The 18,314-nt window shown below is 41.9% G+C and overlaps 1 protein-coding gene across 1 annotated transcript; it reads left to right on the top strand.

The window, feature by feature from the left end:
* Positions 1-6,375: 6,375 nt before the first annotated feature.
* On the top strand, positions 6,376-17,487 carry LOC123995537 (neuromedin-B receptor-like). The gene is made up of 3 exons (XM_046299176.1): positions 6,376-6,776; positions 11,705-12,050; positions 16,616-17,487. The coding sequence occupies exons 1-3, from the start codon at positions 6,376-6,378 to the stop codon at positions 16,997-16,999; spliced, it is 1,131 nt and encodes a 376-aa protein (XP_046155132.1). The 3' UTR covers positions 17,000-17,487.
* Positions 17,488-18,314: the final 827 nt, after the last annotated feature.

Below are 18,314 nucleotides of genomic sequence, written 5' to 3'. Positions count from 1 at the left end.
TACGGAGAAAACAGAAGGCAGATCAGGTGCTGGCCCGAGTGGCATACTTTATTGAGAGGAGGAGGAGACCTTCGCGGAGAGAGAGTGTTGAGAATTCTGAAGCATTGGGTTAAACTCGAAATCAAGGACGAGATACCAGCTGGTGGTGTCAGACTCCCTTAAAGCCATCGTTCTGAGGGGAACCCATGACGAAGCCGGCCACCAAGACCAGACTAGAACACTCCATTTGGTACATCAAAGGTTCTTCTGGACTGGAATAGAAGGGGAAGTGAAGAAGTATGTCTCCTACTGTAAGCGCTGTGTGGTTGGCAAGACAATGGAGCCACAGGCTAGGGCACCTTTGGAATCTATACAGACTAGCACAGCATTAGAACTGGTGTGCATAGACTTCTGGTCAGCAGAAGGAAGGGATGGAGAGAGCGCTGATGTATTCGTCATCACAGACCATTTTTACGAAGCTGGCACATGCGTTTCCTTACCCGAACCAGACAGCAAAGGTGGTTGCCCAGAAGTTATGGAACCAGTTATTCTGTGTCTATGGGTTTCCCAAGCGGATACACTCTGACAAAGGAGCAAACATTGAGAGTCACTTAAATCGCAGAATTGCTACAAGTGTCTGGAGTCAAAAAGATCCATACCACTCCATATCATCCTATGGGCAGCAGTCTGACGGAAAGATTCAACCGCACGCTTGGTAACATGGTCCGATTGTTGCCAGCGAGAGCAAAAGAAAGATGGCCCCAGATGATACAGACACTCACCTTCTCGTACAACTGTACCACACACAAAACGTTAGGGTTCACACCGTTCTTCCTGATGTTCGGATGAATTCCACTGCTGCCAGTGGACATCATGTTTGGAAGTACCTTGAATAACGAAGACATGTTGACTCATGATGAGTATGTTGACTCGTTCCAAAAGGATCTGCGAGAGGCTGTCAGGATCGCTCAGGCCAACACCACTGAAGCTCAGAAAATGCAAGCAAGGCAGTATAACAAGAGAGTGAAAGGCACTGCCCTGGAGATTGGAGACCGAGTTCTCTTGGAAAACTGAAAGGAAAGAGGGAAAGGTAAACTTGCTGACTTCAACGGTCTTTGTGATCACTTGGAAAGACCCGTCTGTGCACATCTACAGAGTCGAAGATCCTACTACCAAGAAGAGTAAGGTAGTTCATTGACACTTCATACTGCCAGTGAACTTCCTGCTGGTGGGACAGACAGACGAGATGTCCACAGTAGCCTCTACTGCTTCAGAAGAGGACATAAATGCAGACAGCGGTGACGAAAGTACGGTATTCAATGTGGATGAGGATCCAGAGGATCGAAGGACTGCTGACTGGATTCTCGAGGGCCAGAACACTGAGGGGCCCACGGAAGCTGAAGCTCAAAAGACTTCGGGACTGGAAGATGGAGTATACATGAGAGAGGCTGCTCCTCAAAGCCCAGTGAAGGACCTGATCTCCGGACAAGCAGCTAACTCAAGCACAGGAAGCTCCTTCACCTCTCTAGAGACAGCAGGAGCGGTAGAGATACTCTTAATGATCAGCTATGAAAAGCCAACTGACATTTACTCCTGAGGTGCTGACTTGTTGCACCCTCAGCAACTACTGTGATTAATATTATTTGACCAAGCTGGTCATTTATGAACATTTGAACATCTTGTCCATGTTCTGTTATAATCTACACCCGGCACAGCCAGAAGAGGACTGGCCACCCCCTCATAGCATAGTTCCCCTCTAGGTTTCTTCCGATGTTTTGACCTTTTTAGGGAGTTATTCCTAGCCACAGTGCTTCTACACCTGCATTGCTTGCTGTTTGGGGTTTTAGGCTTGGTTTCTGTACAGCACTTTTAGATATCAGCTGATGTAAGAAGGGCTATATACTTAAACTGGATTTGATCCTTCTGAAGATGACATAAGTAGAAAAGCAACGTCAGTGAGCAGTCTAGATGGCGTCAGTAGTTCATCAGTCAGCGGCTCTGGATGCATAACATGCTGACCAGACCGGACATGTTGCGTGCGCGAGCGTCACAAAATACATTTAGAAATCCATGTTATTAAATTATTGCACCCACACTGCTCACGCGCACCAACGAGCATCTGCGTTACCAAGGGCTAAAATAGAAGTCATTCCAATTCCTGACGCAGATTGCGCTGAAAGTCCTGCCTCTCCCATCTCCTCATTGGTTTATAGAAGCAGGTACCCACGTGCCATCTCCTCATTGATTATACCCACGTGGGTGATTGAAAGACGAACTGTTTTGCCGGTCGTCGTGGTAATACTATGAAAGTTTAGATGTGATCACCATATAAGTTCAACGATGAAAAAGCCTAGAAGAAGGAGAGATGACTAGAAACGATTCAGTTGGCCATTTTATGTGTGGATTAATTTGTCGGAGTAGAGGACCTTGTGCAGTTCAGGTAAAATAACAACTCAATGTTTATATCCCAGGACAAATTAGCTAGCAACAGCAAGCTAGCTAAATAGGACAAATTAGCTAGCAAGTGCAAGCTAACTAGCTAAATTGCCATACATGTTTAATGCTTTTCGACCTGTCCCCAAATTAATGTAATTGGTTAGTTTTGATATTTTAACCTGCGTGTCTTGATCATGTATGGTGTAGGGGGACAAAATAAATGTAAGATCTACTAAGAAGATAATGAGTAACCAGAGAGAGGTAGAGTGCAGAAACAGCCAGGTCTGAGTTCACTGATACAGTCCTGAGACCCAGTGAAGGCACCTTGAGAACTCGAACTAGAAGAGTTACGAAGCCTGTCAGAAGACTTTTAGAGTCAATGAGTCAAGTGATTGCTGAGCCGGACAAAAGAGAGCATCTAGCTGCCCTGATTCAAGCCCTATCAACGTTTGTTGAAGTGACAGTATCCCAGTGAAACAGAGGCAAGAGGATAGATTAAGGAAATTAGAAATACTTTATTAGGGGGGGGTCATATGTTGTATGTATATGGGAATATTTCTACCTGGCAAAGTCTCTTTGCTGTCCTTCTGGACGACTCTTGGTCAAGGTTACCCCTGTGAAGGAAGAATTCTTACCTTATGTCTTAAAGTTTGCTGAAATTATTAGAATAGTACACGACGCCGAACAGAACAACCAGGTTGAAGGTCAGTGGCCCAAACCTGTGAACAGGAATATTCCAAGTTCAGACAGAAAGGGGGAGTCAGATCACTATGATCGGCAGGAACTTTACTTTTGGTGTCTATTTTTAATTGTTGTGCTACTGGTGCTACTTGTTGATGTTAGGTAGGCATCTACAGTAGCTGAATGATGTTAACATCTTCGGGTTGTGTTTCATTAAATGTATGTTATTTCATCTGGGTGCTTGCGTCACCTACTAACACCCTGCTACTACCCGTAGCTCCTGTTCTCAGTCCGAGAAAACACAGAGAGAAAGGTATGTGTTGCAGATTACTCCTTTGTAGAAGTCCATAAAGTGAAATACATAAACCACACCAAGGTTAATGCTGTAGATATTGTTATAAGGGAGTGTGAGACTATTGAAACATGTAACTTTGAGTTTTATTGTTGTCATTAATATAGTTTACAAAGTGCTAAAAGTGCTGCTGTTGCTAGCTAGCATGCCTTTCTGTGATGCAGACGGTTAGCTGAGCTGCCGACTGGTGCTGGCGTTGCAATATGGGAGATGTAGTTTTGGCCCTCTATGGTCTGAGCGGGATAGAGGCGATTTCACGTTGTAACTTGTTTTTGTACATGAGTTGTTGTATTTTGGTACTGTCAACACTGAAAGCACCTAGCAATGTATTGGGGATGTGAGACAGGATATGTATTTTACCTTTCTTCATGCTCCTGTATAGAACAACTTGTCAGATGGTGCATTGGAGACTGATGTGTTCCTGTCCTGTCTTTTCACAATACTATTGCAGGTATGGTTCTATTGTCTAAGAATTAATATTATGCATTCGTTGTATTAAGGACTGGTTATTATTTTATACATTATGGCTTTCTGTATGAATGTGATTTGTGTGAGTCTGAGAAAACAGAGAGAAAGACCAACTTGTCAGATGGTGCATTGGAGACTGATGTGTTCTGGTCCTGTCTTTTCACAATATAATTGCAGATCAACATAAAAGCCAAAAAGATAGCCGTGGTGTCGCTCTTCAATTCTTGGTTTTCCTGTGGTACATATAAATGCCGCTACACTTACATTTGAGAACAAAACCTATGACAAAAAACATACAAAAATACTTTCATCCATGCAAAACATTGGTTGCTATGGAAAAATAACGGTTGCTATGCAGGCTTGCTAACGTTCTCACTAAGGGTGTGTTCGTAAATTCACTCTGGAGTGCCAGAGTGCGCTCTGGGCGTTGGAAATTTCAGAGCTTGTCAGATTCTGAATTTACTAATGGACAGCGTTTCACTCTAGGAGCGCACACTGGACACTCTGGCCAAGGAGGTTGATCCAAGCGTTCTGACCTCACAATGGCAGTCAAGCACCAAAGCTAACTGGCTAACTTTGTCTAGCTTTCTAGATACTTCCAGAAACAATGAGAGAACACCTCACTCTGACTATTTTACTAGCCCTAGCAGAGGTGGTTAGGCTGTTTTCATGATATCCATAGAATTGGTGACTGTAACTGCTGCTAGCAACAGTTGAATTATGCTTCTTTGACTACGTTTACTGACACCAGCCATATTCAACCGGTGTTGAGCGTTCATAAATCCATCAATTATTCTGCGCTCTGGCACAGTCAGAGGAGAGTGAGTGCTCTGTCATCAGGGGGTAGATAGCCAGAGTGAATTTACCAACGCACCTTTAGTTAGCCAACTGAAGCCACAAACTCGACAGCTGGAAGGGCAGCAGCAAACGCTCAATTTTCATCTGTTTTCGTAGTTTTTCTATTGACATTTAATTGGATTTAGCTATCCATTATAATAATATTGTTGCATGATATCGCTTGGATCAGAAAAGTTGATGTTTCGTCCATGCACAGCATTCTCCGTATAGGGGCGAGATGGCATTTCAAAAGTTAAACTTTGTTTCCGAGGTCAGACAGGCAGACACCAAGGTTTATACAAACCATCACTGTTGGAAATAAAATGCTAACCTAGAAGCAAGGGGAAATAATGTGTTAAAAAATGTGTTATTGTTTTAAATTGGTCTTGTGTCAGAGAGAATGTTGGCTGCATGTGTTTGTCCATTAGCAGGGCTTTGGAATACACAAGTGTGCTTTCTAAGCCCAGGGCTAAAGATTAGCCCAGGGTCAACAAATGCCCGTGTGAACACATGATAAGCTCCGCCAGGGCCAGTCTTAACTTGAGGCTAAGATAGCGCGGGGCTAAGAACAACGCCGCGTGAAAAGGTCTTCTGTGTGTTCTGTGGTAGGATTGGATAGGACCGCAATCACCGCAGCTGTCGCCACTGTGAGCATTTGTCGAAATCAAAACCCAATCCTAAAGTAGGCCTAAGTCATGACAAAACTCTGTTTTGGACGAGACTGACTTTACGACCAAAAGTATCCTATTCACACTTTGTAGACAATTTTGACACTAGAATAAATGTTTGACTAATATCGATGCCACATAGGCCGTTTTTATACCCGATAAGATGTGTATTACGTTTTCAGTTGCGCTTTGATAGATGTGACCAACTCTCTTAACTAATTTATTAGATTATTTATATTGTTCCTAACATCAGTCATTTCCAGAGGTATTAACATTCAGAAGCCATACCTTCAATGGCTTTCTTTTAACTCCCGTATGGGGAATAAGCAAGCGAAACGTTCGTTTATGTTCTGATTTAGGCTACTTCACTCCCCCCTCGAATTACCTCTGTGAGTCTCTCCCCCTAACTTTACCACCCTCACTGCTTTCCGTATTTATGGCATTTCTATAACCCTTCACTTTCCCCAAAGAAGGACACCATACAGCTCTTACAGATGCGGCGGGCTGATAATGAAACACCTGCACAGGACAATGAGTGGGTTCAGTTTCGAAAAATTACTTATTGGATTTTCCTTATTGGCCCCCCAAAAAACGAATCCTAATTCACACATCTTTCCAAGCACAGCTTTCTCATCCTAAACGTGACAATTGTATTTGGTGCTAATACAGTAGCCTAGCATAGCCTATAGTTTATTCCGTTTATATTCGATAAACGTACCACTATGAAACGGTATGTGAGTAGCATTGACAATGCTACACATCACACGCAAAACTGGTGTGACTTCTTTTTCCGTCATCGTTGCTGTAGGCTACGCCATGCGTGTTGAAAAAGTGCCTCCTTTTGCGCTTCAGTCATTGTGGCTTGAGTCGCGCAACACTCAGACTTGCTTTGGAAAACGGTCATCCTCAATGCCATTTTATCAAGGTGATTATTGAACAAATCCCTGAGAAGCAATGGATAATATTTTAGAGAACGTATCTTTTACTGGACATTCTGTCTTTTACAACTTTACTGACGATTGGATACCTGCTGAAAGAGAAACTATTGATTTTATTATAAGATGTGTCATACCGACTGTGTATATTCTGATCATAACGATTGGATTGTTGGGGAACATTACCTTGGTTAAGATTTTTATCACCAACAGTGCAATGAGGAGCGTCCCCAACATATTTATTTCGAGTTTGGCAGCTGGGGATCTTTTGCTTTTGGTCACTTGTGTTCCAGTGGATGCGTTTAGATACTTCTTTGAGGAGTGGATCTTCGGTGTTGTGGCTTGCAAACTAATTCCGGTCATTCAACTCACTTCAGTCGGAGTCTCGGTGTTCACTCTCACTGCACTAAGCGCGGACAGGTAAGATGAAGAATAGGATAATGTGAAATATCCTCAATGCCAATATTGTTATGTATACTGTACCTAATTTACGTCATTGTAAATGTTATGGCAATTCAATGCTAACGTGATAGAACAATTAACATACAGTGCCTTCGGGAATGTATTCAGACTAGAGGTCGACAGATTATGATTTTTCAACTCCGATACTGATACGATTATTGGAGGCTTTTGCAAAAAAGCCGATACTGATTAATCGGCTGATTTAAACATGAAAAAATAATGTATTTGTAATGAAGACAATTACAACAATACTGAATTAACACTTCTTTTAACTTAATATAATACATCAATAAAATCAATTTAGCCTCAAGTAGATAATGAAACATGTTCAATTTGGTTTAAATAATGCAAAAACAAAGTGTTGGAGAAGAACGTAAAAGTGCAATATGTGCTATGTAAGAAAGCTAACGTTTTCAGTTCCTTGCTCAGAACATGAGAACATATATGAAAGCTGGTGGTTCCTTTTAACATGAGTCTTCTATATTCCCAGGTAAGAAGTTTTCGGTTGTAGTTATTATAGGACTATTTCCCTCTATACCATTTGTATTTCATTAACCTTTGACTATTGGATGTTCTTATAGGCACTTTAGTATTGCCAGTGTAACAGTATAGCTTCCGTCCCTCTCCTCGCTCCTCCCTGGGCTCGAAGTAGCAACACAATGACAACAGCCACTACATCAAAGCGTTACCCATGCAGAGCAAGGGAAACAACCACCCCAAGGCTCAGAGCGAGTGAAGTTTGAAACTCTATTAGCGCGCGCTAACTAGCCAGTCACACCAGCCTCATCTCGGGAGTTGATAGGTTTGAAGTCATACACTGCTTCTGCCTACCACCACTCAGTCAGATACTTAGATACTTATATGCTTGTATGCTCAGTCATATATGCAACACAGGACACGCTAGATAATATTTAGTAATATCATCAACCATGTGTAGTTAACTAGTGATTATGATTGATTGTTTTTTATAAGATAAGTTTAATACTAGCTTGCAACTTACCTTGGCTTACTGCATTTGCGTAACAGGCTCCTTGTGGAGTGCAACGAGAGAGAGGCAGGTCTGCGTTGGACTAGTTAACTGTAAGGTTGCAAGATTGGATCCCCCGAGCTGACCAGGAGAATCTGTCTTTCTGCCCCTGAACGAGGCAGTTAACCCACTGTTCCTAGGCCGTCATTGAAAATAAGAATGTGTTCTTAACTGACTTGCCTAGTTAAATAAAGATGAAATAAAGGTGTAAAAAATTATTTTTTAAAGCCACACAAAAATACCAATTTCCGATTGTTATGAAAACTTGAAATCTGCCCTAATTAATCGGCCATTCCGATTAATCGGTCGACCTCCAATTCAGACCCCTTTTCCCACATTTTGTTACGTTACAGCCTTATTCTAAAATGGATCTAATATTTTTCCCTCAGCAATCTACACATAGTACCCCATAATGACAAATCAAAAACAGTTTAGATATATTTGCAAATGTATACAAATAAATACCTTATTTACATGTGTATTCTGTCCTTTTGCTATTAGACTAGAAATTAAGCTCCGGTGCATCCGGTTTACATTAATCATCCTTGATATGTTTCTACAACTTGATTGGAGTCCACCTGTGGTAAATTCAATTGATTGAACATGATTTGGAAAGGCATACACCAGTCTATATAAATAAGGTCCCACAGTTGATAGTGCATGTCAGAAAAAAATCAAGCCATGAGGTCGAAGGAATTGTCAGTAGAGCTCAGAGACAGGATTGTGTCGAGGCACATGTCTGCAGCATTTAAGGTCCCCCAAAACACAGTGGCCTCCATCATTCTTAAATGGAAGAAGTTTGGAACCACCAAGACTCTTCCTGGAGCTGGCCGCTTGGCCAAACTGAGCGATCGGGGGAGATGGACCTTGGTCAGGGAGGTGACCAAGAACCCGATGTTCACTCTGACAGAGCTCTAGAGTTCCTCTGCGGAGATGGGAAACCTTCCAGAAAGACAACCATCTCTGCAGCACTCCACCAATCAGGCCTTTATGGTAGAGTGGCCAGACGGAAGCCACTCCTCAGTAAAAGGCACATTGTAGCCCACTTGCAGTTTGCCAAAAGGCACCTAAATACTCTGACCATGAGAAACAATATTCTCTGGTCTGATGAAACCAAGATTGAACTCTTTGGCCTGAATACCAAGCGTCACATCTGGAGGAAACCTGGCACCATCCCTATGGTGAAGCATGGTGGCGGCAGCATCATGCTGTGGGGATGTTTTTCAGCGGCAGGGACTGGGAGACTAGTCAGGACCGAGGGAAAGATGAAAGGAGCAAAGTACAGTGAGATCCTTGATGAAAACCTGCTCTAGTCTGCTCAGGACCTCAGACTGGGTCGAAGGGAACTTCCAACAGGACAATGACTCTAAGAACACAGCCAAGACAATGCAGGAGTGGCTTCGTGACAAGTCTCAATGTCTTTGAGGGGCCCAGCTAGAGCCTGGACTTGAAACCAATTGAACATCTCTGGAGCGACCTGAAAATAGCTGTGTAGCAACGCACCACATCCAACCTGACAGAGCTTGAGAGGATCTGCAGAGAAGAATGGGAGAAACCCCCAAATACAGGTGTGCCAAGCTTGTAGCATCATACCCAAGAAGACTAAATGCTGTAATCACTGCCAAAGCTACTTCAACAAAGTACCGAGTAAAGGATCTGAATACTTATGCAAATGAGATGTTTCCTTTTTTAATTTAATAAATTAACAAACATTTCTAAACCTGTTTTTGCTTTGTCATTATGGGGTATTGTGTGTAGACTGATGAGGAAAAATCTATTTTAGAATAAGGCTGTAACGTAAGAAAATGTGGAAAAAGTCAAGGGGTCTGAATAGTTTCTGAAGGCACTGTATGTAATTATTAATGATTAATCCATTTTTATGACTGATTATTTTTAATGACAAGTGTCTGATCCCTGAACTATATCCACAAGTGTTATCATAATTGAATGCTGGGCAATTGTCACTGATAAATCTGTTCATTTTTTGTCCCCAGAATTATTTTAAAGGGATCAAATAGTGTACACCTGCTGGTTGTACTAACTTCAATAAGCCCAATTTGTGTTATATTGTTTTATTCAGGTGAGACACATGGTTAAATGGCCATTTATCGTCCCTGGAAGGAGCATGAATGCGGAGATTGGAATAGATTGATACATGAGACATTCAGGAGGCGTCACAGTCAGAAGTATCTGCGCAGAGCATCATTTATTGTCTGCGTGTGTATGGTTGAAAGGGCAATCTTGCCCGCATCTTTGTTTAGGACCTTAATTTGACCCAGCCCCCACTTTCCGTTCTTCTCCTCCACATACCCTCAACAAGACCACTGGTGCTTGGAGACATTGACCTTCTCAAGTGACCATTCTATACCCCCACAAATAGCTTGTCTTCTGGTATTAAGAGCTCCTTCCTCAGCTAAAAGTTCACTGATGTCATAAATTCCTGGGCAGCCAAATATTGATTTAGTACATTTTTTAAAATTATTATTATCAAATTAAAGTCCATGTGATTTTTTTCTGATTAAAAATAATACCCCATTGTGCAGGCCATGATAGGGGTCGGAAGATGGTGCAGGGCTTTGTAATTAGCCTTTCTATGTCACTGACCGTAATCCAGAGCGATGACAGTTGGAGGAAATGTTTGGCTGTGTCACTCTTCACCGGAAATGACCATGACTGTTGGCCATCCCTGTCACTAGGAGCTATTAGGACATCCATATGGTGAGATTACAGTCTAAAGCTGTTCTCTTCATGGTCTGCCTAGTCCATTTGAGCATGTAATGTGAGCAATGAAAATACACCATTTACATGCTTACCCTATGTGATGGCTTAAAAGAATGTAATCTTGTTAGCACTCCTTTGGGCGCTTGCTCTCAAGCATAAAAACACAAAGAAGTGGGATTACAGCGGTTTACTACAATAAATGCATAAGCATTTTCTCTGGTGAGATAAAGACTGTCAGTTTTTCTGCGCTTGTCTGTTCTTGCCTGAGGCAGCGTAGTCTTTGACTATGGCGGATTTCTACAGGGGCAGAGGGCAGCTGAGGCTGGTGTAACAGCACAGTCAAGGGCTTCCAATGGAGATTCTCCTCCAAACCAGACATTTAATCAGCAGAAATATCATTTAGAAAACTGTCAGAAGGTGAAAAATCTTCCATCATTGAAGCATAAAAAAAGCCTTCATGCCCTGTGGAGCACACTTCCTCTGTTGCACCCTCATTTAATATATTTCTTCCCATTATATGACTTAGCAGGAATGGATTATTCTGTGCACATAGCACTGAGTGTTGATTTACACAGGAGATAAGTCCAAAGTCTAATATTCAAATGAGTTGTATTGATCAGCTTGTAAACATTTTGGTCTCAACATTTAGATTCACTTTGGGAGCAGTGCAGAAACACATTGCTGTTTCAGTTGAATAATTAGAATTTCATTCAGTGGCAATTATTGTAATTAATGTGGGTTTGTTGTAGACAGGACAGTAATTAATTAGCTAGTGCAATCATAATGCACTTCTTAGGTCTCCTACATGTTTACAATATCACCAACAATTTATGAAGCTACTATTCTGTGCTAATGGACTCAGAGATGCCATGTCTTTGTCAAAGCCTCTTAATTTTGCAAAGAGGAAGAAAGTTAATTAGATTGATTAACTATAATTACAATACCAAGTCGCTCTGGATATGAGCATCTGCTAAATGATTAAAATATAAATATAAATGATATTTCAATTTACACAAGAAAATTAGAGCAGTAAGGACAGCTGGACATTTAATTGCATGAAAAAGACTGCTTTTAATGTAATTTCAAAGGATCAAGATGAAGGAGCACTAATATTTTTCTGGTTTTGTTGTGTTTCCAGGTACAAAGCCATTGTGAATCCTATGGACATCCAGACATCCAGTGCCGTGTTCTGGACATGTCTGAAAGCTGTGTCCATCTGGGTGATCTCCGTCCTGCTGGCGGTGCCCGAGGCCATCTTCTCCCAGGTAGTACACATCCAGGACAAGAATGTGACCTTCACTGCCTGCGTGCCCTATCCCCTTTCCAACGACATGCATCCCAAGATCCACTCCATCCTCATATTCCTGGTGTACTTCCTGATTCCCCTGGGGATCATCTCTGTATACTACTTCCACATCGCCAGGACTCTAGTCAAGAGTGCTCACGACATGCCTGGAGAGATCAGTGAGCACACGAAGAGACAGGTAGGCCTGTAATCTCAAACATGTCACAAATGAGGTTTGGCTGTTGCAGTTGTGGTTATTTGGAATGCTGGACGGCATTTTAAGAACATCAGGTCATTTACTGGATGTCGTTAGCTGCTAGAGTGCACGTTGAGTTAGAGTGCACGTTTGAAGTCAAAGAAACTGAACTGCATCACACGTTTTCTCACTATTTTTGACATAACTCCGGAACCGTTGTTACAGGTTTTCATGGAAGGAGGCTCTAGGTTTTAATGCAGATATTTCCATATGTAACCTAATACACCAAGTAAGTGTTTAAAGTTTGTAAAGGGCAAGTACAGGACATTGTCAAGATGTATCACTGATTGTTGCATGGATGCTTGATCTTTACTGTCTACAGGGGTAAAAAACGATAGGTCAGGGGAAGGGTGAGGTAAATTATAAATGTAAGCAATGATCTGGTCGACTACATTTAATTGAGGGTCCATTGACCAAAGCATAGTAAATCAGATGCTTCTTTGCCATTAAGAACGTCCAATGAATCATCGAACAAATGGGCTTGAATACAGATCAGGGCCCACCCAAAACCCAAACCCAGCTTCCAATCACTGACATCCTGACTCAGACCTAGACCTGAACCCAAGTCATAATATATTCAAGTAGCCTCAGGAGCTTGTTGACACTGACCAATGTGAGGTTGTCATCAACAATGAGCAATACATAGTAAACAACTAGTGATGAGTGGTGCTGGAAGGCCTCCATGTGTTGTCTTATTTACAGTCAGTAGGTCCTCCAGTTGAGGGAGCCCTAACCGTCCACTCATTTATAATGTTAGACAACAAGAGGGCTGGGTCCCAGCTATCTTTTAGAGTAGATACAGATTTATACTAGATTCACGGGGTGCGACACATAAAAATACAGAAGCCTGGAGGATGGCCGAATCATTGCACTTAAGCTTCCACTGTCTCTGCCTCAGAGTAATCCCAACTAATCAATGTTATTGTCTCTAGATTTGTTTCTGTTTTTTTTGTATTTCAAATCAAATGAGTTAATAATCTGGGTGTACCTTTGGATTAGAAGGACAGCACAGACTATTGACGTGGTGCATTGTGGTTGTGTTCTATTAGACATGCCCTAATGGGGATTGGGCTGTAAAGGCTCAAGTTTCATTAAGAAGAAAACTCTGATAGCATCAGTCCCTATTGAAAAGCAGAAATGTATTTAACATTAATTATATGATAAGCTGTAGAAGCCTAATGAAAGACAGGCTGGAGAGAGAGAGAGTGTGTGTGTGTGTGTGTGTGTGTGTGTGTGTGTGTGTGTGTGTGTGTGTGTGTGTGTGTGTGTGTGTGTGTGTGTGTGTGTGTGTGTGTGTGTGTGTGTGTGTGTGTGTGTGTGTGTGTGTGTGTGTGTGTGTGTGTGTGTGTGTGTAGACGAGAGAGAGAATATGCAGACTAAACATGATTCTGGTAAGTGTTTAAGACATTACAACATATTTATGAATCACATCTAACAGGCATGACTTTATGAATAGTTATAGTAACAGTGGTCTTAACTGCTGTACAGTCAATTTTCAGTAAAGGCATTAGAAATAGGGCTTCTAGATATCATCTAATCTTTTTTTCTTTTGATTTACTCTGGAATAGAGATGGGTCCCTCCAATGGTATTTTAATTTTTAAATATTTTTTTATATAGATTTACGATTTAATATGAACAATAATGCTGTCCAGGCAGACACTACTCGTGAAAATGATTTCAGACGTGACATGTATGACTGAAAAGATACAGTCCAACCATCTCCCTTTGCCAGGGGCTGTGTTATGCTGTTATGATAACTAACATTCAGTCTGAGAGGGCATGACATCTCCGTCTATTTCGCTGTTATTAAAATAGTTTCTACTGATCCAATGCTACAGCTGTTTTAGTAACCGCACCAACTACATTCTATTTCAATGAAGCCCTTTATAAACTGCCCAGAGTCAGATGAACTTGTGGATACCATTTCTACAGTATGTCTCTGCGTACAGTAAGTTAGAGGTAGTTGTGTGAGCCAATGCTAACTAGCGTTAGACTGGATGTCTATGGTCAAATGAAGCAGATGGCCAGTCATTGTGCTAACGCTTGTTAGCAAATTCTTTCAAACTGCACCCAGAGATATAAAAATGGTCGATCAGTTCTTCTGACGCTGGGGAAGCAGATAAAGGGCTTCATTGCCAAAATCCCAAAGTATCCCTTTAAAAACAATTGAAATGTTCACCACTTTCTCATCAATTTGACAAAAATGTAGAGCTTATGAAATCTTAGTTTACTCCTCTGCTTTTTAAATCTTTACTTCATGTAACATAACCATCTCATTTATAATTAATACCCCACACTTCTTGCAGAGACCAGCGAATACAACAATGAATAACTAACTGATGTGTTAATATGCAGAAAATGTTCAGTTTACCAATGAAAGATTGTTGATACTGTGCCACATCAAACAAAATGACTCAATTTGATATCCCTATCAATGGTTAGCTTTACTATCTTACCAGATATAACAGCTTGCTATTGACTTACCTTTTAATACTCTTCTGAATCATTTGAAGTCGACTTCAATAAAAGATACTGTCATGAACAAAATCAAGTAAAATGATCATGCCGTATTCTTCCATTGAAAAACCTAAAAGGATCTTGGGTAGAGTGCCAGGATCACTTGACTTGGTGGCTGCCAATGAATGGCGAGCTAAATCATGACATTTACCCAGGCTATTAAACTTACACAGGGTTGATTTTCAGAGCGCCATCTCCTGCGCACCTCACTGATAGGTTCAAATAGGTAGACTTGAAACTATTTTCAAACAATCTTAACAGTACTCAGAAGCAATAGTCCTGCCATCAGTACTATTTGCCAGCCACTCTACTGTGGAATGAAGTATTGATTGGACTGGACATTTTAGTTTCACATTTCCGCTTACGATGAAAGGTTCTCACGGTGAAGATATCTTTGACACTCCCTTATGCCGGGATACACTACACGAATTCGCCACATTTTGCCATCCCCGAAAATGTTCACGATCGGAGTAAAATTCCATGAATTTGGGCTAGGATCATTACATCGCGACTCACGTAGTTTGAGCGGGTGAAGGACTCACTGATGATGCCTGTCCCGTTTTCCAGACCCCTGTCGGATGTCCTGAAATATTTTGATCAACTGTGGTCCTTCTGTAGCACAGTTGGTAGAGCATGGCGCTTGTAACGCCAGGATAGTGGGTTCGATTCCCGGGACCACCCATACGTAGAATGTATGCACACATGACTGTAAGTCGCTTTGGATAAAAGTATCTGCTAAATGGCATATATTATTATTATTATATTATCTTGCAGTATGAGCAGTGCTACGACGCGATTGGGCAAGGACTACTGCCAATAGCCAATGAGCACTCAGCATGTGATACCAAAACAATGATCGCAAAGAGAGAAGGAACAACAAACCACACGCACGGTGCGGACGGAGGTGATGAAAGTCAGATTGCTGGAGCTGTGGAGAGAACGCCGCTGCCTTTTCAGTATTACCTGCCTCTGTGTCCTACCATGGCACAAACAACAAATATATTCAATAGCAAGTATCTAGCATGCTAACTATAGGCTATAACTTTAATAAAACATGGTGTATTACCTCCAATTCCCTCTGTAGAAAGTCCATACCTTCCATATCTGCCCAACCATTTGCGAGTCCACATTCTGCGCCTTCCGTCTCTTTTGATGGATCTGCACATAATGGGCATTTGCGCTGCTGGTGCTGGCACATGCAGAGAACAAATAGGCCTACACCTCTGCAGTGTCGGTAGCCTACAGTATGTTGGCTGATGTAGCCTCAAACAAATCGCAGAATATGAATACAAAACTGAAGCACATGCACAATCAAGATTTTAATGTGGTAACATTCAAAATCAAATTCGATTTGTCACATACACATGGTTAGCAGATGTTAATGCAAGTGTAGCTAAATGTTTGTGCTTCTAGTTCCGACGATGCAGTAATATCTAACAAGTAATCTAACCTAACAATTTGTGACATGTAATAATTGTAAAATACAAAATCCTATGTACGGTGTGGGAAGGCCTTAGAGAGCTGACTGAAGGGCAATCTAAGTCGAGTACTGGTGGCTCTTGCTTTTGTGTTTGTTCATACTGTATTGAAACTGAAGGACAATAGCCATACTACTTGTAGCCTGTGCAAAATACAGAAGAGAGTGATTTGGACAAATTGTATTTTGTAGGCCTTCTGTATTCCTTCTGGAAGGAGGCCTTCTGTATTTTGTAGGCCTTCTGTATTCCTTCTGGAAGGAGGCCTTCTGTATTCCGTCTGGAAGGAGGCCTTCTGTATTCCGTCTGGAAGGAGGCCTTCTGTATTTTGTAGGCCTTCTGTATTCCTTCTGGAAGGAGGCCTTCTGTATTTTGTAGGCCCTCTGTATTCCTTCTGGAAGGAGGCCTTCTGTATTTTGTACTCTGTAATCCTTCTGGAAGATTGACAAGGTTTTATGTTGAATATCATCATGCATTTTCAAACACTACATATTTATTTTCTTTCTTTTTCCAAGATGGAGACGAGAAAACGGCTGGCCAAAATTGTTCTGGTTTTTGTGGGCCTCTTTGCTCTTTGCTGGTTCCCCAACCATGTCTTGTACATGTACCGCTCCTTCAACTACCGTCAGATCGACTCCTCTCTGTCGCACCTCATCATCACCCTGCTGGCCCGGGTGCTAAGTTTCTCCAGCTCCTGTGTCAACCCGTTTGCCCTCTACCTGCTGAGCGAGAGTTTCCGAAGGCACTTCAACAGCTCACTGCACTGCAAGAGGAAGCCCCACCACGAACGCAACACTAGCTACCTGCAGCATACCTCAGCCATAAGAATGACCTCCATCAAGAAGACCACCCCTACTGTCATCAACGGACATGGCAACAGGCAGGAGGTCACTCTGTAGGTTTAGGATGTCACCTGATGACATGTAAGTGTTGGGAGTGGAACCAAAAAAAGGTTAAGTGCAAAGCTTTTACAAGGAGAACTATTATGAAAAGGTCATGCATGTGTGCTAAACAGAAAATGCTTTGTTTGAAGCTGTCTTGTCTATACGTTCCCCACAATGCCACATATCACTGCTGATGAGATGATCACCCATGAACTTGTCAACAAATCTGTCTTGAGAGATTCCGGTATCCACAATGTTCCATTTTTCATGTTTTGTTGTGTCAATCTACATGTTTCACTTTACACAGTTTGCATAGATATATACTGTCTGCGAAGCAAGCTGTCCAAACTGCAAACCCAAAGAGCAGGTAGTTGCTCCCATGACAGGAAATCTATGTCCCTGTGTTTTTATTTATTTATTTCATCTTTATTTAACCAGGTAGGCTAGTTGAGAACAAGTACTCATTTGCAACTGCGACCTGGCCAAGACCAAACAAAGCAGTTCGACACATACAACAACATGGAGTTAGACATGGAATAAACAAACATACAATCAATAATACAGTAGGAGAATCTATATACAGCATACGCAAATGAGGTAGGATAAGAGAGGTAAGGCAATAAATAGGCCATGGTGGAAAAGTAATTACAATATAGCAATTAAACACTGGAATGGTAGGATGTGCAGAGGATGAATGTGCAAGTTGAGATTCTGGGGTTAAAAGGAGCAAGATACATAAATACAGTATGGGGATGAGGTAGATTGAATGGGCTATTTACAGATGAGCTATGTACAGGTGCAGTGATCTGTGAGCTGCTCTGACAGCTGGTGCTTAAAGCTAGTGAGGGAGGTAAGAGTCTCAAACTTCAGAGATTTTTGCAGTTCGTTCCAGTCATTGGCAGCAGAGAACTGGAAGGAAAGGCGGCCAAAGGAAGAATTGGCTTTGGGGGTGACCAGTGAGATATACCTTCTGGAGCGCGTGCTACGGGTGGGTGCTGCTATGTGACCAGTGAGCTGAGATAAGGAAGGGTTTTACTTAGCAGAGACTTGTAGATGACCTGGAGCCAGTGGGTTTGGCAACGAGTATGAAGCGAGGGCCAGCCAACGAGAGCTTATAGGTCGCAATGGTGGGTAGTATATGGGGCTTTGGTGACAAAACGGATGGCACTGTGATAGATTGCATCCAATTTGTTGAGTAGAGTGTTGGAGGCTATTTTGTAAATGACATCTCCGAAGTCGAGGATCGGTAGGATGGTCAGTTTTACGAGGGTATGTTTGGCCGATCCGATTCTTTGGATTGGAGATGTTTAATGTGAGTCTGGAAGGAGAG

The sequence above is a fragment of the Oncorhynchus gorbuscha genome, linkage group LG14, assembly GCF_021184085.1.
Source record: "Oncorhynchus gorbuscha isolate QuinsamMale2020 ecotype Even-year linkage group LG14, OgorEven_v1.0, whole genome shotgun sequence".
NCBI classification, from domain to species: Eukaryota; Metazoa; Chordata; class Actinopteri; order Salmoniformes; family Salmonidae; genus Oncorhynchus; species Oncorhynchus gorbuscha.
This window is presented reverse-complemented; position numbering and strand designations above follow the sequence as displayed.